Source organism: Mirounga leonina, unplaced genomic scaffold (assembly GCF_011800145.1).
Source record: "Mirounga leonina isolate KUSES-001 unplaced genomic scaffold, KU_Mleo_1.0 Mir_454, whole genome shotgun sequence".
Lineage (NCBI taxonomy): Eukaryota > Metazoa > Chordata > Mammalia > Carnivora > Phocidae > Mirounga > Mirounga leonina.
In genome coordinates, this window is record NW_023270763.1 from 15,476,408 (window position 1) to 15,499,239 (window position 22,832).

General features: G+C 45.9%; 1 protein-coding gene and 1 long non-coding RNA gene across 2 annotated transcripts in view; one reads left to right on the plus strand and one right to left on the minus strand.

Moving 5' to 3' along the window:
• VKORC1L1 (vitamin K epoxide reductase complex subunit 1 like 1) overlaps nucleotides 1-1,644 on the minus strand; it is a 61,570-nt gene extending 59,926 nt beyond the window's left edge. Inside the window, exon 1 of the mRNA XM_034988746.1 lies at nucleotides 1,415-1,644. Coding sequence (XP_034844637.1) covers nucleotides 1,415-1,608 — 194 coding nt within the window. The 5' untranslated portion in view covers nucleotides 1,609-1,644. The remainder of the gene's footprint in view (nucleotides 1-1,414) is intronic.
• A 17,579-nt stretch (nucleotides 1,645-19,223) lies between these two features.
• LOC117999539 lies at nucleotides 19,224-21,887 on the plus strand. The gene is made up of 3 exons (XR_004676285.1): nucleotides 19,224-19,606; nucleotides 20,386-20,454; nucleotides 21,337-21,887. It is a non-coding gene; the product is annotated as an uncharacterized LOC117999539 (long non-coding RNA).
• The last annotated feature ends 945 nt before the right edge of the window (nucleotides 21,888-22,832 follow it).

Here is a 22,832-nt window from a genome sequence, read left to right on the forward strand (position 1 = left end):
TAACTAATACCTACATTTTAAACATATTGTGTTTAATGTAGCGATAATGATGACTATTTTCCCACTTAAGCAACAGGATTTTGGTTTAAGGGCAAATGAGATAGAGCTGTCTAAGTGGAAAAGATTGGCAGCCTGAAGTTTGTAAATAGTAACAAGACAAACTCCAATACTTGCTTGTTCATGTAATCACCAATATGTAGGTCAAAATAAACTAGTGAGCTATACATTACAGTCTACCTAGCAATTTACAGATCAACAGGAGGGGAAGAAACTGCTCAAATATAACCACTGTTAAGAAATGTGAAATATTAAGCATAGTATGTCTCTATAAAAATTGTAACCTATCAATTTTGAAGTCATTTCTTTCACTTTTGCTACTTTTAATGAACTCTCCTCAATAATTTTTTTTAAAAAGGCAGTCACTTTAAGATATAAATTCCTTTTTTTTTTTCCCAAAGAAACTTGCCTAGGAAAACCTAGTGCAGCAAATAGAATGTAACAGATAAATCACTACAACATTTTTAAAAACCTAAAGCTATCAGTAAAACAAACCAATCCCTCCACTTAGGTGTGTATTTTTAATCTTCTCTCCATTATACTAATCAACAAGGTTTAAAAGTCAGTCTAATGCCCCAAACATTATCACTACACTTGACATACTCCTATTTTAGGCAAATGAAGCTTAAACTAGACCCAAAGTCTGGCCAATTCCCCCTCTCCGGCACACTGAAATATACAAGGGGGAAATCCAAGAAATCAGATATATTAAGTGCTGGTACCTTCTTCCAGAGTAGGGTCAAATTCGTGTTTGCCTGCAAATGTCACCCTCTCAAGAAGTCTGCAAATTCTCATTAGCGCTACAGAGTACAAAGAGGCCTGACCACAGAAACACCTGTCCTAGCACCGGGAAGACAGTGGGAAATGCAAACCCCCGAGTCCACGCCGGCCGCACAGCCTCCGGCTGCAGCGAGCCCGGACGAGGGATGGGCAGTGACCTCACCGCTCCCTGGGGCAGGGTCCCACACTCCCGACCCGCCTCCCCCGGCGAGAACCAGGAAATCTGTCAAGTCGGCCGGGACCCACCACCGGCGAGCCCCTCTCGCTCCTTCGCAGCCCGGCCCCAGCCTGCCCAACTGCTGCCGGTCCGCTCCGGCCTCCCGGCTGCACTCTGCCACCTCATCCCTCCTCGCCGGTCTCGCGGCCCCGCCACCTCCACCCCGGCGGCCTGCACTCGGGCCGGAGCCCCCCCGGCCGCCGCCCCCAGCCCCGGCCAGGCTCGCAGCGCCGTCGGTCCCTCCGCGGCCCGGTCCCTGCCGACCCCCCAGGCCCGAGCTCCCGCCGCGCGCTCCCCACCCCCAGCCTCCGCCCTCACCCAGCTCGGCCGCTCCCGGCCCGCTCCCCCCAGCCGGGCTACCTGGAGGCAAGGGCGGCGGAGCACTTCACCCAGGGCCCCAGGTCGCAGAGGGCCCGGTGCTCGGGGTCCCGCTCCTTCTCCCGCTCCACGTGGTAGGCGTAGATGGAGAGCAGGATCCCGGCGGCGCACACTGCATACCGGGCCACCCGCTCCCACCGCGGCACCGACACTCTCAACAGGACGGGCGCCGCCATCTTCCCCCCTCCGCCGCCGCCGCCGCCTCCTTCGCCGCCGCCGCCGCCTCCCTCCGCCTCCACCTCAGCCGCCGCCGCCCGTCGGGGCCCGACCCAGCCGCCGCCGCCACCGCCACCGCCTCCGCCGCCGCCGCCACCGCCGCCGCCGCCGCCGCGCCCCATTGGTTCTACCGCCTCCTCTGGGCCCCGCCCCCACAGGCGCGCGGCCCAACCGCCCCGAAAGGAGAGAGCCCGGCGGGGCGGGGAAGGCGCGCGCGGGCGCGGAGGGAGGGGGCGGAGCGCGCAACCGTCGGGAGGCCGGGCCGGCAGGCGGAGACAGAGGCGGCGCGGCGCGCGCAGCGGGCGGGACCGAGGGGAGGGGCGTGGTCATAGGAAAGAGGGGCGGGGCTCTGGGCGGGGCGGGTGGGGCGGGGCCTGAGGGCCTTAGGGGATAGGGTGCAATGAATAATAAATTTGAAAGATACCACCCCGTGTGACCGAGTAAGCCCTTGGCCCCTCCCCCTGGGAGATGGTGATCAATTGCCATCGTACTTTACTTTTTTGTCATTAACATTTGATATTTTTTTTTAATTTTTTTTTTTTTTAAGATTTTATTTATTTGCAAGAGAGAGAATGAGAGACAGAGAGCATGAGAGGGAGGAGCAGACTCCCTGCTGAGCAGGGAGCCCGATGTGGGACTCGATCCCGGGACTCCAGGATCATGACCTGAGCCGAAGGCAGTCATTAACCGACTGAGCCACCCAGGCGCCCAACATTTGATATTTTTTGACCCAATCCAAATTAACCCTGGCCAATGCCCAGAGCTCCAGAACCATGTTTCCATTACCTGATATTCCCCAGCACAACATCCAAGCACCTCCGAGCTCAACAAGTGCGAACTTAAATATATTTTTTAAATTATTTATGAAAAAAACAAAAAATATTTATGAATGCCTTGCTTCTCTGTAAGGTGAACTTGAGATGGCTTGACATAATTAATGTAATATAGAAAAATGTAAAAATGAACTGAAAAACCAGGACAAAGAAAAAGACCAGTCAGAATAAAAGGAAACAACAGGAGTAAGAACACAGATAAGCAGGTCATAGGGTCTTGCATAATTATTAAAATTGAACCATAAATTTGGCTCTGAGGTTCCTGGTGTGTGATTGTCACCATCTCTGAGAAGAAAGAAACACACCATTCCTGGAGATGGCCAGCTTTTCCCTGGTTGCAGCTCTCAGATTTCAGGAGCTTTATATAGTGATTTTGAGTAATAAGCAATCTCCTTGTATTATCTATTGTTGGGTAACAGATACCCCAATTTTAGCAGCTTAAAACAAAAATCCCTTATTTTCTCACAATTTCTGTGTGTCAGGGATGTGGGTGCCATTTTGCTGGGTCCTCTGGCTCAGGGTCTCTCACAAAGCTGCACTCAACTCAGCCAGGGCTGCAAGCATCTCAAGGCAGGAGAATCCTTTCAAGCTCACTCAAACGCCATTGGCAGGCCTCAGGTCCTTCATTAGTTCCAGCCACTTGTACCTCTCCATAAGAAACTGCTATCTTCCCCTAGGGCAAGGAATAAGAAAGGGAAATAGAAGTCACAGTTTTTGTTGTAATCTAATCTCAGAATAGACAGCCAATCACTTTTACTTACTCTATTACTTAGAAGCTGGTCCACACCTAAGTGTCCATCAAGGATGAATGGATAAAGGGGCACCCGGGTGGCTCTTGGTTTCAGCTCAAGTCATGATCTCATGGGCTGTGGGACCAAGCCATGTGACAGGGTCCCACTCAATGGGGATCATATGGCCATGGTGGAGCCCCTGCACGGTAGAGCCCCGGGACCATCGAGCCCCCCAGCAGGCTCTGTGCTCAGTGGGGAGTCTGCTTGAAGTTTCTCTCCCTCTGCCCCTGCCCCTGCTCTCTCTCTCTCAAATAAATAAATCTTTAAAAAAAAAAAAAAGGATGAATGGATAAAGAAAATGTGGTATTGTACATACAATGGAATATTATTCAGCCATAAAACTGAAGGAAATCCTATCATTTGAGACAACATTGATGAATCTTGAGGACATTACTGTAAGTGAAATAAGTCAGACCAAGAAAGACAAATACTCTACAATCTCACTTGTATGTGGAGTCTAAAAAAGCCAAACTCAGAAACAGATAGTAGATTGGTGACTGGCAGAGGCTGGAGGGTGGGGGAAATGGGAAGATGTTGGTCAAAGGGTACAAACGTCCAATTATAAGATGAATAAGTTCTGGGGGTCGAAGTTACAGCATGGTGAATGTAGCTAATAATACTGTATTATATGCTTGAAAGTTGCTAGGAGAATAAATCTTAAACATTCTCACCACATACACATACAAAAGGTAATTACATGAGGTGATGAATGTGTTAACGGACCTTATTGTGGTAGTCATCTAACAATACATATGTATATCAAATCACATGTTGTATACTTTAAACTTATACAGTGTTATATGCCAATTATTTCTTAATAAAGCTGGAGGGGGAAAAAAGATGCTAGTCTCTAGGTCCAATCCGCACTGCACAAAAGCACGGAAACCAGGAGAGAGGATTACTGGGAGTTATCTTACAGGCTGCCTACCACAGTCCTCAGAAAGATCACCACTCTTAACTCTCTAGTGGTTTCCATAAATCTGAGTGAAGTCATTCTCCTGCAACCCCCCTCCTTCTATATTCCTTTCCTGACTTGGTGAGATCCATTGATCATCTGGCTTCTTTCACTCATCATTATGTCTGTGAGGTCTATCCATGCTATTGTACATAGCTATTGTTATTTTTCATTGCTGTGTTATAGTTCATTATATGAATAACCCCTATTTTACTTTATATCTTATTTTTTTGTTTCAAATTTTTATTTAAATTCTAGTTAGTTAACATATAGTGTAATACTGGTTTCAAGAATAGAATGTAGTGATTCATCACTTATATATAACACCCAGTGTTCATCATAACAAGTACCCTCCTTAATATCCGTCATCCAATTAGCCCATCCCCGCACCACCTCCCTCCATCAACCCTCAATTTGTTCTCTGTAGTTAAGAGTCTCGTATGGTTTGCCTCCCTCTCTCCTCTTTTTTTTTTTTTTACCTCGTCCCATATGTTCATCTGTTTTGTTTCTTAAATTCCGCATAGTGTGAAATCATATGGTGTCTCTTACTGACTTATTTCGCTTAGTATAACACACTCTAATTCCATCCACGTCATTGCAAATGGCAATATTTCATTCTTCTTAATTGCTGAATAATACTCCATTGTGTGTGTGTGTGTGTGTGTGTGTGTGTGTGTGTGTACGCACTACATCTTCTTCATCCATTCATCAGTTGATGAACATTTGGGCTCTTCCCATAATTTGGCTACTGTGATAATGCTGCTATAAACATCAGGGTGCATGTGTCTGTCCCTTTGAATCAGTATTTTTGTATCCTTTGGGTAAATACCTAGTAATGCAATTGCTGTATCATACGGTAGTTCTATCTTTAACTTTTTGAGGAACCTCCATACTGTTCTCCAGAGTGGCTACAACCAGTTTGCATTCCCACCAACAGTGTAAGAGGGTTCCCCTTTCTCCACATCCTCGCCAACATCTGTTGTTTCCTGAGTTGTTAATTTTAGCCATTCCGACTGGTGTGAGGTGGTATCTCATTGTGGTTTTGATTTGTAGTTCCCTGATGATGAGTGATATTGAGCATCTTTTCACGTGTCTATTGGCCATCTGTATGTCTTCTTTGAAAAAAATATCTGTTCACGTCTTCTGCCCATTTATTATTTTTTTATTTTTTTATTATTTTTTTTTTATTTGCGAGAGAGAGAATGAGAGACAGAGAGCATGAGAGGGGAAGGGTCAGAGGGAGAAGCAGACTCCCTGCCGAGCAGGGAGCCCGATGCGGGACTTGATCCAGGGACTCCAGGATCATGACCTGAGCCAAAGGCAGTCGCTTAACCAACTGAGCCACCCAGGCGCCCTTCTGCCCATTTCTTGACGGGATTATTTGTTTTTTGGGTGTTGAGTTTGGTTAAGTTCTTTCTAGATTTTGGATATCAGCCCTTTATCAGAGACGTCATTTGCAAATATCTTCTCCCATTCTGGAGGCTGCCTTTTAGTTTTGTTTGTTTCCTTCACTGTGCAGAAGTTTTTTATCTTGAAGAAGTCCCCACAGTTCATTTTTGCTTTTGTTTCCTTTGCCTCTACAGACATGTCTAGTAAAAGGTTGCTAGGGCCAACATCAAAGAAGTTGCTGCCTGTGTTCTTCTCTAGGATTTTATGGTTTCAGGCCTCACATTTAGGTATTTAATCCATTTTGAATTTATTTTTGTGTATGGTGTAAGAAAATGGTCCAGTTTCATTCTTCTGCACGTTGCTGTCCAGTTTTCCCAGCATCATTTGTTGAAAAGACTGTCTTTCTTCCATTGGGTATTCCTTCCTGCTTTGTCAAAGATTAATTCACCATATAGCCATGGATCCATTTCGGGGTTTTCTATTTTGTTCCATCGTTCTATGTGTCGGTTTTTATGCCAGTACCATACTCTCTTGATGACTACAGCTTTGTAGTATAGCTTGAAGTCTGGAATTGTGATGCTTCCAGCTTGCTTTTCTTTTTCAGGATTGCTTTGACTATTTGGGGGTCTTTTCTGGTTCCATACAAATTTTAGGATTGTTTGTTGTAGCTCTGTGAAAAATGCTGGTGGTATTTTGATAGGAATTGCATTAAATGTGTAGATTCCTTTGGGTAGTATAGACATTTTAACGATGTTTGTTCTTCCAATCCATGAGCATGAACGTTTTTCCATTTCTTTGTGTCTTCCTCAATTTCTTTCATAAATGTTCAGAGTACAGTTCTTTTACCATCTTTGATTAGGTTTATTCCTAGGTATGTTATTATTTTAGGTGCAATTGTAAATGGGATTAATCCTGATTCCTTGATTCCTTTTTCTGCTGCTTCATTGTTCGTGTACAGGAATGCAACAGATTTCTGTTATGTTGATTTTATATCCTGCGACTTTGCTGAACTCATATATTAGTTCTAGCAATTTTTTGGTGGAGTCCCTCGGGTTTTCTAAATAGAGTATCATGTTGTCTGCAAATAGTGAAAGTTTGACTTCTCCCTTGCAGATTTAGATGCCTTTTATTTCTTTTTGTTGTCTGATTGCTTAGGCTAAGATTTCCAGTACTATGTTAAATAACAATGGTGAGCATCCCTGTCTTGTTCCTCTCCATAACCACAATTTTATCTATCCATTCTCTCCACTGTTGATAGACATTGACCCTGTTTTAGCTGTTATGAATTAAGTTGCTATGAACACCCTGCAAACATCTTTTGGTGGACATAAGCACTCATTTCTACTGGGAATACATCCAGGAGTGGGATTAGAGTCAGACACTGTTAGTACATACTGCCTCTGTCAGTTCAGGTCTTCCACAAAGCAGATGCCAAGGTAGGATTAGATGTGCAAGGGAGGGCAGTGTCTGCCAAGGATAAAGGAGAGAGGGAGCAAGAGTGGCCACGGGGGACCTCCAGACCACAGTGCAGGTCTGACCACTGGGAAAGCCCTGCAGTCTCAGCCAGCATACAGACCGTCCATCACAGGAGCTGTCTGCAAGGCAGGATGGCCTGGAACTAGTACCTCTGCCACTCACAGTCACTGCTTTGGGGCAGCCTGGAAAAGGCATGGCGTCAGCATGAACACCGCGGTGGATCCAAAGGCATGGCAGCTGGGGGCTATTGGCTGACTGGCCCCCTTGCAGGTGGCTGTCTTGAAGGAAGACCTAAGCATGGTACCACCAGGGCCACCATACTACCCCACAGCTTTCCAAAGTGGTTATACCAATTTAAACTCCCATTAGCAGTGTATGAGATTTCCTTATACTCTACATCCTCACCAACCCTTGGCAATATAGACTGTCTTATTGGATTATAGAAGTTCTTTATATATTCTGGATACAAATCCTTTGTCAATATGTGTATTGCAGATATCTTCTCCCACACTGTGTCTTTCCTTTTCCCTCTCTTGGTGGTGTTTTTTTTTGCTGAACAATAGAAGAGACTTTGAATTCCTCACATACATTCCACTACCTCTCACCTTGGAGATTTCAAACTTCTACCTATTCACAGCTTACATATCTCTTTCTTCTGGAAGGCTTTCCCACCTCTGTTGTAATAGTGAGAACTCTGGGGCGCCTGGGTGGCTCAGTCAGTTAAGCGTCTGCCTTCTGCTCAGGTCATGATCCCCGGGGCCTGGAGTCAAGCCCTGCATGGGGCTCTACTCAGCAAGGAGCCTACTTCTCCCTCTCCCTTTGCCATCCACCCCTCCTTGTGTTCTCTGGTTCTCTCTATCTCTCTATCAAATAAATAAATAAAATCTGTAATAGTGAGGAGTCTGGTAACACACACCCAGTTCACCAGGCCAGGGACTCAAACCCCATCAGGACTTTCTCTGCCCATCTCCCACCTCTGTGTGTTGATTTTGTCCTCTCAGGACAGCTTTGTGCATTCAGAAGCAAAAGTAACCACTGTACTTCCTCCATCTTGCATCTTTGTTTTCTCCTACCAGAAAGGAACTGCCTATCATCCCTTCAACCAATTTTTAAAATCCTGATGAAGAATTCCAGGTTGACCAGCCTTAGGTCCTGTAGCTAGAAAGAGTGCTGAAGATGGCAGCCCCACACACCCATAGAAGATTCTACGAAGGAGCAGTCCTCCCAAAGAACAAAAAAGTGCTATTCCCAGAAGCAGAAAGAGGTGACTGCACAGACAAAAGAGGAGGCTAATCCATTCATTTATTCCACAAATATTTATTGAGCACCTACTATGTGCAGGAACAACTGCAAGAGTTGGAGCCATAGTGGAGAAGACAAGCAACGGCCCTTGCCTCACAGAGCTTACATTGTGGGAGAAGCTAGGTGAGGGTGTCCCTGTCGGGGGCTCATAGAGGAGAGCCCCTGTTGTTGTAGAGAAGAAGCCCCTCTGCTCCCAGACAGGCAAAGCTGTTCATCAGCCTTTCTACAGTACCAACAGGGAACCAAGGTCTTCCGCTAGTGGGCACAACTCTGGGAGATTGATTTCCAATTCAAGAATGTAAACGTCAAAATTTATGCACAGATGGAAACTTCATACATTGCTGGTGGGGAATGTAAAATGGTGCAGTCACTTGGAAAACAATTTGGCAATTCCTCAAAATGTTAAGCACAGAATTACCATATGACCCAGCATTTCCACTTCCAGGTATATATCTGAAAGAACTGAAAACATGTGTCCACACACAAACTTATACAGGACTGTTCACGGGAGCATTATTCCTATGGCCAAGGAATGTTCAGTAAACAGAATGTAGTATATGCCTACCATGGAATATTACTATTCGGCCACAGAAATACTAAATACTGACACATGCTACAACATGGATGGACTTTGAAAACATACTTAGTAAAGAAGACATAAAAAGCTATACTATATTGTATGATTCCTTTTAAATGAAATGTCCAGAATAGGCAAACCCCTAGAGAGAGAAAGCAGGTTTGTGGTAACCAGGGGCTGGGGTGAAGGAAAATGTGGAGGGACTGCTAATGGGCATTCAGTTTCTTTTGCGGGGTATTTTAATGTTCTGGAATTCGATAGCAGTGGTGGAAGCATACCTATATGAATATACTAAAACCACTTTACAAGGGTGTTTTTTTATGGTATGTGAATTATATCTCAATAAAGCTGTTTAAAAAGTGTGCATAAAGAGCTTCTGCATTGTAAATTGCTCACTTAACGCCTGTCTCCACTAACTGCAAATTCCATGAGGCCAGTGGCTGGGTCTTCTCTATTCCAAGTACCTGGCGCAGTACTTGGTGAATGGGTGAATGAATGAATGAGACCTGCTTGAATGCTACCTCATTCAGGAAACCTCCCAGTCTGTGCTCCCAAAGACTCTCTCCCCATTCCCTTTCATTCGGTCCGGCAGGGATCTCTGCTGTAGCTCATCACCTTGGCTTCTGGGGCCAACATCCACGGCGACATCCCCCCCGGACCACTGCCACTACAATCCCCTGCCTCTCCACTCCCTGTGCTGGTTTTAAGGTCTATCTTTCATCAACACCTAGAGATGTGCCTTTCTTCTGCTAAGCTTGGCTGTGTGATGAAGTTTTTTTTCTGAGAACTTTTTTTTAAAATTTCTTTGACAGAGAGAGAGAGAGAGTGAGCACAAGCACGGGGAGCAGCAGAAGGAGAGGGAGAAGCAGGCTCTCCTCCGAGTGGGGAGCCCAACGCGGGGCTCGATCCCAGGACCCCGGGATCATGACCTGAGCCAAAGGCAGACGCCCAATGGCTGAGCCACCCAGGTGCCCCTTCTGAGAACGTTTTATCCAATATTTCCGTATTAGTATTTTTGTATTTTCTGTGTTGGCTTAATCTACCATCCAAAAATGTTTCCATAAGCTCGTTCATGACCCCAAACCTCCTTTGCTGAGTTAGAATGCTCTACTCTACATTTTTTGTTCGGGGAAGTTCACAGCAAGGATATAGTAGGTCAGTATTGGAAGCAGCTGGTCAGATATCTTTCTACAGCAGAATCTGTGAAAGCCCAGGTCTCCCAGGGCCCTTCAGGAAAATACCACTCAAAGTAAATGTCCTATTGAGAGGATGGACGTGTCAGTTTCTCATTCAAGGGATAGTGGATTCTTTTTTTTTCTTTTTTTAATTGTTATGTTAATCACCATACATTACATCATTAGTTTTTGATGTGGTGTTCCACGATCCATTGTTTTCGTATAACACCCCGTGCTCCATGCAGAACGTGCCCTCTTTAATACCCATCACCAGGCTAATCCATCCTCCCACCCACCTCCCTTCTAGAACCCTCAGTTTGTTTTTCAGAGTCCATCGTCTCTCATGGTTTATCTCCCCCTCTGATTTCCCCCCCTTCATTCTTCCCCTCCTGCTATCTTCTTTTTTTTTTTTTTTTAATATATATTGCATTATTTGTTTCAGAGGTACAGGTCTGTGATTCAACGTTCTTGCACAATTCACAGTGCTCACCATAGCACATACCCTCCCCAGTGTCTATCACCCAGCCACCCCATCCCTCCCAGCCCCCACCACTCCAGCAACCCTCAGTTTGTTTCCTGAGATTAAGAATTCCTCATATCAGTGAGGTCATATGATACATGTCTTTCTCTGATTGACTTATTTCGCTCAGCATAACACCCTCCAGTTCCTCAAGGGATAGTGGATTCTGATATCATTTCATAACTATCAGTACAGAGGAAATGCTCATTTTTAAATACTGATGAGGAGTGGACCAGTACACATCCTATGTATACAGATGACCTGCTGACCCACCAGGTGAAGAGGCTGAGCACACATCTAAGTGCTGGACACTGTGTCAGCCCCTTGATATGACATAATTAAACTTCCTAAGATCTGTATAGGGTAAGTATCATTATCCCCAGTAAGTCTCAGAGGATTAAGTAAGTTGCCCAATTACTTAAGAGGTAGAGCTTCACACCAGGTGTTGTATGGAAGTGTTGAATCACTATGCTGTACACCTGAAACTCATACTATACTGTATGCTATCTAACTGGAGTTGAAAAAAAAAAAAAAGAAAAGAGGTAGAACTTCAATTAGGACCCAGGCCTGTCTGATTCAAGTGCCCTTCCTCTTTCCACCTATGTGGCTTCCCTCTGGGAAACCACCTCTCAATTTAACCTGGATGCTCTGCTTGTTCCTAGTGGATTGTTCACTGCCTCTCCCCTTCTATTCTACTCTATCAGTTAACTAAGTTCCAAGGTCTTGTGTCTGAGTCTGCGTCAAGGTGAAAAGAGTTATTTCCCTGTGGTCTGCAGTAGGCTGAACCCAGGGTTAAATCCTGAAGTCTGCTGAGATTTCATCTGCACACGGCCATCTTACATACCACGCTGGGGCAGCCTGAGGACCCTTGGATAGGTCTTCATGGAGGTCCCTTCCTCCCAAGATCCATCGACTCCAGCACAGGTATCCTGACTGATAGCCTAAGCTTGGTCCCAGAGCTCCAATAGGAACTCTGAAGCCTGTGACCTCCCCCACCAGGCCTCATATCCCTGTCCTCCTGTTGTAAGTTCTTTACCTGTATTAACTCATTTAATCCTGGCAACAACTGTTGATGTAGGAACTATTGTTTTCTATGGTTTACAGATTGGGAAACCGAGGCTCAGAGAGGCCAAACATCACATAGCTAATAAGCTGTAGAACTGGGATTCAAGTGCCAGCAGTCTGGCTTCCATGTTCTTAGCTCCTGTGCTATGATCTAATAAGAGAAGTCCTCCCCACAGGGATTACTTTTTTTTACCACCCCCAGAACCAAAGGCAAAACTCAGAAGCTTTTACAATAGTGTTTGCCCTCTCTGCCTTCACCATACTTCTCTCAAGTCCTCAGCTTTCCTGAGGATGTCAGTGGCCATGTGATGGCCATGCAATTCCCCTGACTCATCATCCCATATCTTCCTCATGTCTGATGACCTTTACTTTGATTCCATGTAAACTGCCCATAGGAGTGGCCCTTGTGATCCTTTTGAATGGTTAGATTTCTGAATTCTTAAGTTCCAATACTCTGCATTTTGTACTTACGCTTTATGGCAGACTGCATTTTCTTTTTTTTTTTTTTTTTTTAAAGATTTTATTTATTTATTTGAGAGAGTCAGAGAGCACATGAGAGGGGGGAGGGTCAGAGGGAGAAGCAGGCTCCCCGCCGAGCAGGGAGCCCGATGCGGGACTCGATCCCGGGACTCCAGGATCATGACCTGAGCCGAAGGCAGTCGCTTAACGAACTGAGCCACCCAGGCGCCCCAGACTGCATTTTCTAAGATGGCTGCAACGAGATCCCCCATGCCACATGTTCTTCTTCATGGTGATGTTGACCCTGCTCTGGTCAGGGTGGGGTCTATGTTCCTTTGAGTCCAAGAGGGTCTGTGACTGTGGCAGAAGTGACCCTCTGTACCTTCTGAGGCTAGATCATAAAAGGTGATACTCCTTCCTCAGGGTCTTCTTGGGATGTTTGCTCTCTGAACCCAGCCGCCATGCTGTGAGGAAGCCCAGGCCTCTGCGTTTAGATCTCCCAGCCAACAGCCCCAGGTCTCCTCTGCAGCCAACATTAGTCACCAGACATGGGACTGAAGAAGGCTTTGCGGTAACTCCAGCCCCAATCACAGCAACAGCATGAGGAACCCAAGCGAAAACCACCTAGCTGAATCGTCAACTCCCAGAACCATGAAAGAAGAAGAAGAAAAAAAAAAAAAGATTGTTTTTTAAGCCTCTGAAGCTAAGGGGTTATACATTATGCAGCAAGAGTAACTGAAACACACTCTTTTCCTTCTAGTTCTCCAGTTCTCTTACTTACCAAACCTAGTCTCTCGCTGGAGACCTGCTGTGACCTAATCAATGTTTTCCCCATAGTCCCAGCGGGAGGTTGGCTGGGGCATCTTTCTGTCTTCATGGCCATTTCCAGACCATTTTTCATCCTGCTGGGCTACCTAAATGTCTCTGCATTCTCCCACATTCTATCACCAAGAATATTCAATCTGTGTGACGGCAGCAAGCCCTGGTTTCATAGGGTTCTCTCCCTAAGGATTTCTGAGAGTCTCTGAGGAGGCTCATATGCCCTAAAGAGGTGAGTCAATTTGCCCACAGTCCATATCCCAGCCAGCAGCAAAGACATATGACGGCTGTACCCAGCTGTCCCTGCACCCCACACTTTCTTTTCTTGCATGCACTTCCCTCACTCTATGAGGACAAGGACACTTTCAAGCTAATCAATGTGTATGCTTTCTGTTTAAAGCAAAACACATAATAAATAAACCCCTGCCAAGATGCTGAATTCCTAGTGGCATCATGTGTTAAAAGCAGTTGTCTTCAGGGCGCCTGGGTGGCTCAGTTGGTTAAACGACTGCCTTCGGCTCAGGTCATGATCCTGGAGTCCCGGGATCGAGTCCCGCATCGGGCTCCCCGCTCAGCAGGAAGCCTGCTTCTCCCTCTGCTTGTGCTCTCTCTCTCTCTGACAAATAAGTAAATAAAATCTTAAAAAAAAAAAAACATGGAGAGTTTCTTAAAAAAAAAAAAAAGCAGTTGTCTTCAAACGCAACTCCTATGAAATTTTACCATTTTGTTTAAAACTTCCTAATTAGAGACTTCCCAAGATACCCTATGACCTCCTCAACAATTCACAGGTAGCCCAAGAATAAAAACTCGAAAATCATTAACAAAAGGCTTTATTGTCTTTAATAATTTTGTTGGTGATCTTCCCTTGTTTTTTAGAAGGAACGAGGCCTCTTCCGACAACCTTTTGGCCAGGAGTCACACACAGCACAAGATAAACCTCTTTTATATTAGAAATACATCTCAGGTGCCTGGGTGGCTCAGATGGTTAACCGTCTGCCTTCGGCTCAGGTCATGATCCCAGGGTCCTGGGATCGAGTCCCGCATCAGGCTCCCTGCTCAGCAGAGAGTCTGCCTCTCTCTCTCTCTGTCTCTTATGAATAAATAAATAAAATCTTAAAAGGTACTTAACCTCCCTCCACTGTAAAATGGGGACGTGCGCACCTGCCTCAGAGGGTTTGAGGAGGGTTAAATACATGGTGCCTGGCACATCGTAGGTGCTCAATAAATTTTGACTATTGTTATCTTGGTCTCTATGGAGAAAAGAAAAATGCAGCATTCTGTGAACTTAAGTTTTTCCAAAAGCAATGGCTTAAAATAAACTGCTATTTGAAGATGAAGATTATCATATTGGGTAAATGCTATCCCAAATTGAACGGATATGTATTCCAATAACTACATGAAACACGTCGAATTGTGTAGTTACTTAAAGAACATTTAACAACCTAATGTAAAATGCAGATTCCTGGGCGTCGCTTCTTACCGGATTCACAGCAGAGCAGCAGCCTGGGAATGCGTATTTTTGCCAAGCCTCCAGGTGATCCTTATGATCAGGCAAATTCAGGCAATAACATCGATTGAAGGGTTGGTGAGTGCCTGATTTTCCTGGGGAGGGTGATTAGTAAGCCCCACCTGGAATATTCTCTAGGTTAAATGATATTGGTCATAGAGCAGTTGTTTTCAAATTCTGATGTTGCTTAAGAATCCCTGGAGAGGGGCGCCTGGGTGACTCAGTCGTTAAGCGTCTGCCTTCAGCTCAGGTCGTGATCTCAGGGTCCTGGGATCGAGCCCCGCATAGGGCTCCCTGCTCTGCGGGAAGCCTGCTTCTCCCTCTCCCGCTCCCCCTGCTTGTGTTCCCTCTCTCGCTGTGTCTCTCTCTGTCAAATAAATAAAATCTTAAAAAAAAAAAAAAAAAACCAATCCCTGGAGAGTTGCTAAAAATTCAGATTCTGAGTACTACCTTTAAGAGATTCAGATTCAGAGATTCAGGTGGCACTTGGGAATCTGCATTTTTTAACCAGCCCCTCGCCTCTAGGGTGAGTCTTTGAGAAGCATTGGTTTTTTTTTTTTAAGATTTATTTATTTATTTGAGAGAGAAAGCACGCACAGGCGCCAGCGAGTACGCGGAGGAGGGGGCGAGGGGAGGGGCAGAGGGAGAGGAAAAGAGAGAAAATCCCCAGACTCCTCTGCTGAGCATGGATCCCACGACCCTGAGATCATGACCTTAGAGTCCGCATCCAACCGACTGAGCCACTCAGGCGCCCCAGAGAAGCAGTTTTGACTCTTGTCATTCACATGCTAGAGAGAAGCCAATCGTATTTTGTTAAAAAAAGCTCTGACTTTCCTATGTAATTTGAATATCTCAGCCCTCATCAACTTGTAGGTACAAATAAGGTCACAATAAAGTTATAACTGGATCTTGTGAATTTTGAACACCAGATGGTTATGCAAGAATCAGTTTCCCTCCCCAGGTATATCTGGAGATCTAAAAACAAGTGCTTTCGTGTATGTATGTGTTGTCTTTTTGTTCGCCAGACTGACAGCTCAAATTTCAGCCTCACCACTTACAAGCCACAGGCAAGTTGTTACTTATCTGTTCTGTATTACAAATTATCCCAAAACTTAATGGTTTAAAGCAGCAATAATCATTTTTTTAAAAGATTTTATTTATTTATTTGAGACAGAGAGAATGAGAGACAGAGAGCACGAGAGGGAGGAGGGTCAGAGGGAGAAGCAGACTCCCTGCCGAGCAGGGAGCCCGATGCGGGACTCGATCCTGGGACTCCAGGATCATGACCTGAGCCGAAGGCAGTCGCTTAACCGACTGAGCCACCCAGGCGCCCCAGCAATAATCATTTTATTATTTCTCATGGTGTCTGTGGTTTCAGAAGGGCTTTTTCATGTGGTTGCAATCAGACAGTGGTTGGAACTGGAACAGCAGGGAATGGAGCAGCTGGGGCTCGCTGGGTGGGTGTCTCTCCCTCCCTCTTCATGTAGTTTCGGGACCTCTCTATGTGGTCACTGCGTGTGGGTTACTTTGAGCTTCCTCATAGCATGGTGGCCCCATGACAGCTCAAAGCTGCAGGGTAAGTATCTCTGTAAACAAGGTGGAAAGTGCATCTCCTTTCTGACCCTTGGAAGTCACACTGCCTCATTTCTGCCGCATTCTATAGGTTACAAGAGATTCAGAAGTCTGCTTGGATTCAGGTGGAGGGGAACAGACCCCATGTTTCAATGGTAGGAGGACCCAAGTCACATTGCAGAATAACATGTGGGTTAGGAGATATTGCTGTGGTCGCCATCTTTGGACAATGCAATCTGCCACATGCCCTGTCCAAGGCTGAGTTGTAGAAGGAAGATGATAACAATATCTACTTAATAGGGTTGTGAGGGGGCGCCTGGGTGGCTCAGTCAGTTAAGCCACAGACTCTTGATTTCGGCTCAGGTCAGGATCCCAGGGTCCTGGGACTGAGCCCCATGCCAGGCTCCCTGCTCGGCGGGGCGTCTGCTTCTCCCTCTCCCTGAGGGGCAAATGCCTGCTGATTCCCCCAGCCACGAATGTCCATGAAAAGCAAATAACAGAATCAAATAAACAAACAACTCCCTCCCTCAGTACTAAGCTCACCTGGGGAGGCTGGGACACTATTATTTGGGCCCCAAACTGATGGAGAGTAGTAAAACTGTTTTCTTAACTGACAGACATGGTCGCTCTCCCTGGAACAAAAACACTCCTCGGATGGTTTCTGACATCAGACCCAAGGCTGTTTCCTAGGTCCACCTGCTCTTTCCTCTTTAGCCTGGCCCCACTTAAACATCTGGCTATCACACCAAGTGCCATTAGGAATTTGATAATTTCTGTAGGTCTGCTTCCACTGGTCCCAACAAATCCTTCCTACAAATTCATAGAGCTCTAAATTGTGAACAAGGTTGAAGTTGATTTTTCCCCAGGGCCCCCCCTATGTAAGTCAGTAGATGCAGATGGATACTTGGGAGGAAGGGAGCCATTTAGGCCCAGACACGGGACACGTTTAAGTACCACCACTGCCTCTTAGGATACTCTGTCAGACCAACTGGGACCCCCTCAACCACTTGCTTGTGCAGAAAATAGCGGAAATGCTCCATGTATCTAGGAAAGAGTGTCCATGATTTCCTTGACATCCAGTACGGTGGGCAAACTGTTACCCTGGCTGGGTGAGGAGGCTGCTCCAGGAACAGATTTAAGCAGGGGTTTTGGAGGAGGTGAGGAGGGGCCGCAGCTCAGGCTGAAGGAGCAGTTCTCACAAATGTTCCCATGGGCGCTGGGGTCCACACCATGCACCTTGGTGCACAAATGCCTTGTGGCTCAGAGAAGGCTGGAGTGTCAGGTGGGGCAGTGGGAGATCCCAGGTACCCAGGATCTAAACTGCTCCTACCCTGGGCAATGTCCCACCTAAGGAGGCAGAGCTCACCTCCCACTGAAAGAGCTGAAAACACTAGACACTTGCTTTTCCCAGCTTTGCTGGAGGTGGGGTATGGGGAGACCCACCGGCCTGTGTCAGGGAGAGTAGACGCATCTCCATCTAGTGTCTTCTGGAGAGGACAGTGACAGGGTCCTAGTGTCAGTGGGGACAGGCCAGGTGTCCTGCCAGGGCATCATGGAGACGGCTTTCTTCACCGTAAGAGCCCCCAGATAGGACCTGGACCTTTGTTGCTATCATGTTTTCCCTGGCCATTCAGGAATTTTGAAAACTATCCAATATCCAATATTGTTGTAATAAGAAGTTCCTTTTCTTTTTAAATTAGCCCAAGTTGGGGTGCCTGGGTGGCACAGTCAGTTAAGCGGCCGACTCTTGATTTCAGTTCAGGTCATGATCTCAGGGTCCTGGGATCCAGCCTCAAGCCCCAAGTCGGGCTCCACGCTTAGCTGGGAGTCTGCCTGAGGATTCTCTCTCCCTCTGCTCTTCTCAGATAAATAAAAATTCTCTTCTCTCTCTCAAATAAATAAAAATAAGTCTTAAAAAAACTAATTAGCCTGAGTTGATTGTGTTGCTTGCCCATAAGGCTTTGACCAATACTAGCACTTTTAAACATTTTTTAACTCCAGAAGCTTCAGAGCACTGTGCTCTCAGCAGGGACGCAAGTGTCTACAAGGATATGCCGCTAGCCCAGCAGGGGTCAGGCCTACCAAGGGGCTGTGGACATCAGCCAAGGAGGGGGGGCGGCACTGGGGGATGCCCTGGGGTAGCAAACCTGCCAATTCTCAGGAGTACCAGGAAGACACCCTAGGAGACTCCCCTTAATGGTGCAAGGATGATCCTATGACAGTAGGTGACGGTAAGACCCAGAGACAGCTGGGATATTCATGACTATCAACGTGACCCTCCATCTATCCGCAGGCTGATGCAGCCCCAGGAAATCCGTTACTCCACAACAACCTCCACAATACACTAGAGAACCCATCAACCAGGCTCTGGCTACGGACTGTAACCTCCAGATCAAGCCTCCTTAGAATGCCTGGGGCTGAGAAAGAAAGAATTCTGGAATGTGTGGTTTGTTCACATTTTTAATTGAGATATATCAATCTGGTTTTTGTAAAAGCAAAAAAGAAAAAAGAAAAAAACCTCTTTTAATGCCTTTGCCTATAGCAGGTGATATAGGAAGGTTTGAAGAGAGGGAGAAAGGGACAGAAAAGAAGGAAAATAGAAGAAAAGGAAAGATGTAATGTATGGGGATTAACATAAGAATAAAAAAAAAAGAAGAAGAAAAGGAAAGAGGGAAGAGTTTAAAGCCAACAGCATCACTTTGGAACTCCCCTGGAGAATTTTTTTTTTTTTTAAGATTTTATTTCTTTATTTGACAGAGAGAGACAGCAAGAGAGGGAACACAAGCTGGGGGAGTGGGAGAGGGAGAAGCAGTCTTCCCACTGAGCAGGGAGCCCAATGTGGGGCTCGATCCCAGAACCCTAGTATCATGACCCGAGCCGAAGACAGATGCTTAACAACTGAGCCACCCAGGTGCCCCTGGAATTTTTTTTTTTTTTTTAAGATTTATTTTAGAGGGTGAGGAGGGGGAGAGGGAGAGAGAGAAACCGTCTTAGGCAGATTCCGTGCTGAGCATGGAGCCTCACGTGGGGCTCGATCTCATGACCCTGAGATCATGACCTGAGCCGAAACCAAGAGTCCAACGCTTAACCAATTGCGCTACGCAGGCACCCCAGGGCATTGGAATTTTTTTTTTTTCTTGCCTGACTTGTTTATTTCTTCGGATTCTTATGCAGCCAGACACTTGGCATTCACTGCCCACTCTCCCCCTAATTCTTTAATTTCCCCAAAGCCAAGTTACCAGTGCTTCCCACGGCCATCACCTCACCCCCAATGAACTCCACTATTTCTTTGACCGAGAGAGACACAGCGAGAGAGGGAACACAAGCAGGGGGAGCAGGAGAGGGAGAAGCAGGCTTCCCGTGGAGCAGGGAGCCCGATGTGGGGCTCGATCCCGGGACCCTGGGATCATGACCTGAGCTGAAGGCAGACGCTTAACGACTGAGCCACCCAGGCACCCCACGTGATGTCGTTTGATTGGACAATTTAGTTCACTTACATTTAAAGTAATTATTAACAAGTATGTAATTATTTTCACTTTGTTAATTGTTTTCTGGCTATTTTTTTGTAGTTCCTCTCTATTCCTTTCTTTTTCTCTTGCTCTCTTCCCTTGTGGTTTATAACTTTTTTTAGTGTTATATTTAGATTATTTTCTCATTTCCTTCTGTGTATTTACTTACCATAACTTTTTGCTTTGTGGTTACTATGAAGTTTACATGTAACACCCTATGTATATAATTGTTTAAGTTGATAAATTTGAATATATATATACTAAATTTGAATATATATATACTTATATTTGAATTTTTACTGCCTCTTTTCTGTTTTTTTTTTTTTTTAAGATTTTATTTATTTGACAGAGAGAGACACAGCGAGAGAGGGAACACAAGCAGGGGGAGTGGGAGAGGGAGAAGCAGGCTCCCCGCCGAGCAGGGAGCCCGATGTGGGGCTCGATCCCAGGACCCTGGGGTCATGACCTGAGCCGAAGGCAGATGCTTAAGGGCTGAGCCACCAGGCGCCCCTCCCCAGGAGAATTTAGGCAGAAGCATGGAAATGTCCAAGTCGGTCCATCCAGGGAGTGTGGTGGCAATGCCATCTTCCTAAGCTTAGGAGGCCTAAAGTTCATTCCCCAGTGGAGCTACTTCAGGGTTAAGGATGCCCTACCATTCATCTGAAGGAAGGAAATCCAGGGTTTGGCCGCCACTTAACCTGTCTCTGTCTCAGTGCCCTCAAAAAAAAAAGAACAGAAGGGAGGATTCGGGCCCATTTTAACTCTAAGTTCAAATGTTCTTTCAAAAGAAACAAGAAAGGCATCACAGATACGTCTCTAGTAATGCTACAAGACAGGAACCACAATAACAACAAATGGTAAGCGTTTGAGTGGGAGCCCGCCCAGGTGGGAGGCTGGCGGTGAGGACCCTGAGCTTCCCCGGAGGGGGAGGGGAGAGGAGCTTGCAGGGGTCAAGCAGCATGCCCTGCTCCCGAAACAGCTCACACCAGCAGCCCTCTGCCCAGCCAGTTAGTTCTTATGCCCGCAACTGTGGCCAATCGCCCTTCTTCTTTCATGAGGATGAAAAAGTGAATGATTCTTTTTTGGAGGGGAGCAAAGAATTTGACTCTGAAATTTACAGCTGAGGGGAACTTATGAAATGACTGAGTCCAGCCCCTTTAATAGCAAATTTCCATAAAATTAAATCTGTAAATGAAACACTCAACACGCAAGAAGGAGTTGTGGAAGAGGAAACAATGTTAAGAGAGTGAGGATTCTTGACCATCTTGGATGATGTGTTGGCTATTTACTGCTACACAACAAATTACCCCCAACCTTAGAATCTTCATGCCTTAAAGCGACAATACTTATCACCTCCCAGTTTCTCTCAGCTGGGAGTCCAGGCTTCCAGAAATCCACATCCTAGCTGTGTCCCTTTCTCAGGGTTTTTACGAGGCTGCATCTAGTCGTCAGGCGAGGCTGCAGTCTTATCTGAAGGCTTGACTACAGAAGGATCTGCCTCAAAGCTCCCTTACGCGGTTTTGGCAGGTTCACTTCCTCACTGGTTGTTGGACTAAGGGCCTCTATTCAGGAGGCTACCCTTAGTTCCTTGCCATCCATATGGCAGCTTGCTTTATCAGAATGAGCAAGCAGAAAAATCAAGAGAGGCTGTCAGCGTGCTAGTGAGATGGAAGTCCCAATCTTTTGTGACCTAGTCATGGAAGTGATAGCCCATCACCTTTGTGCATTCCATTCCTTAGAAGCAAGTCACCAGGTCCAACCCACACTTAAGAGGAAGGCATTATGTGAAGGAGTGAAAACCAAGAGGCAAAATTACTGGGAACCTTGTCAGAAGCTGCCTGCAATAGATGTATATTGAAGGTAAGGAGAGGGTCAGAACCACGGAAATGTAAAATTTTCTGATTGAAATGAAAAGGCCCTGTAAATCGCTAGTAGCCATCCACATGCTGCCTGAATTCCTGATATAGCTCCCTGCCATGTAGCTTATCATTCTACATCTGCACAATGATATGGTTAGAAATGGTGTCCTTGTTATACTTGGGCTAGAAACCACCTGCTTGTAACATTCATCCATGACCATGCAGGCACCCTATAACCTGTGAGAATGGTGGAAAGGTCAAAAGATTCAATTCTCTTTAAATGATGGTCAACTGCTTTGATGAAAGCTGTAAAGTAAATTGTAACTAAAGATTTGGTCTAGGGGTTCATGGGTGGCTCACAGTGAAGTGTCCAATTCTCACTCTCAGCTCAGGTCTTGATCTCAGGGTTGTGAGTTTAAACCCTGCATTGGGCTCCACACTGGGTGTGGATCCTACTTAAAAAAATTTTTTTGGGGGGCGCCTGGGTGGCTCAGTCGTTAAGCGTCTGCCTTCAGCTCAGGTCATGGTCCCAGGGTCCTGGGATCGAGCCCCATGTCGGGCTCCCTGCTCAGCGGAAAGCCTGCTTCTCCCTCTCCCACTCCTCCTGCTTGTGTTTCCTCTCTCACTGTCTCTCTATCGGTCAGATAAATAAATAAAAATCTTTAAAAAAAAAATTTTTTTTGGGGGGGGTCTAATTTTTAAAGTAACCTGAAACATGTAGAATGTTTCTGCAACTATTAGTTTACATATTTTGACACATAAAACACAAAAGATCTCTCTAAGCAGCTGGGCGAATCAGCAAGTTTTAAAGAAAAAACGTAGCAGGAGTATCTAGTATTACCAAAACGAAAGTCAGCAGTTAAAAATTCCAGATCCGGGGCGCCTGGGTGGCTTAGTCGTTAAGCATCTGTCTTCGGCTCGGGTCATGGTCCCCGAGGTCCTGGGATCGAGCCCCACATCGGGCTCCCTGCTCTGTGGTAAGCCTGCTTCTCCCTCTCCCACTCCCCCTGGTTGTGTTCCCTCTCTCACTGTGTCTCTCTCTGTCAAATAAATAAATAAAATCTTTTAAAATAAATAAATAAATAAAATAAAAATAAAAATTCCAGATCCAAGAAAATAAACAGATCAAACAAAAGAGAAGGCCCTAGTGCTTTATTCTTTTGACATTAGGGATATTTTTCATATGGAATTCTGAATTTGGCAAGAAATGTGAACTGTGGCCTCATGACTGGCAGGCAGCACTTCAGAGTTCACGGCATGCTCTCTGGGAAACTGCTGTAGCCAAGGTTGTGGCCTCATGCTTGACCACTCACTTATTCACAAGACCTAGCTCAAATGGCTATTTGTAAAAGTCAACTCTAGTCTCAAAAGACAAT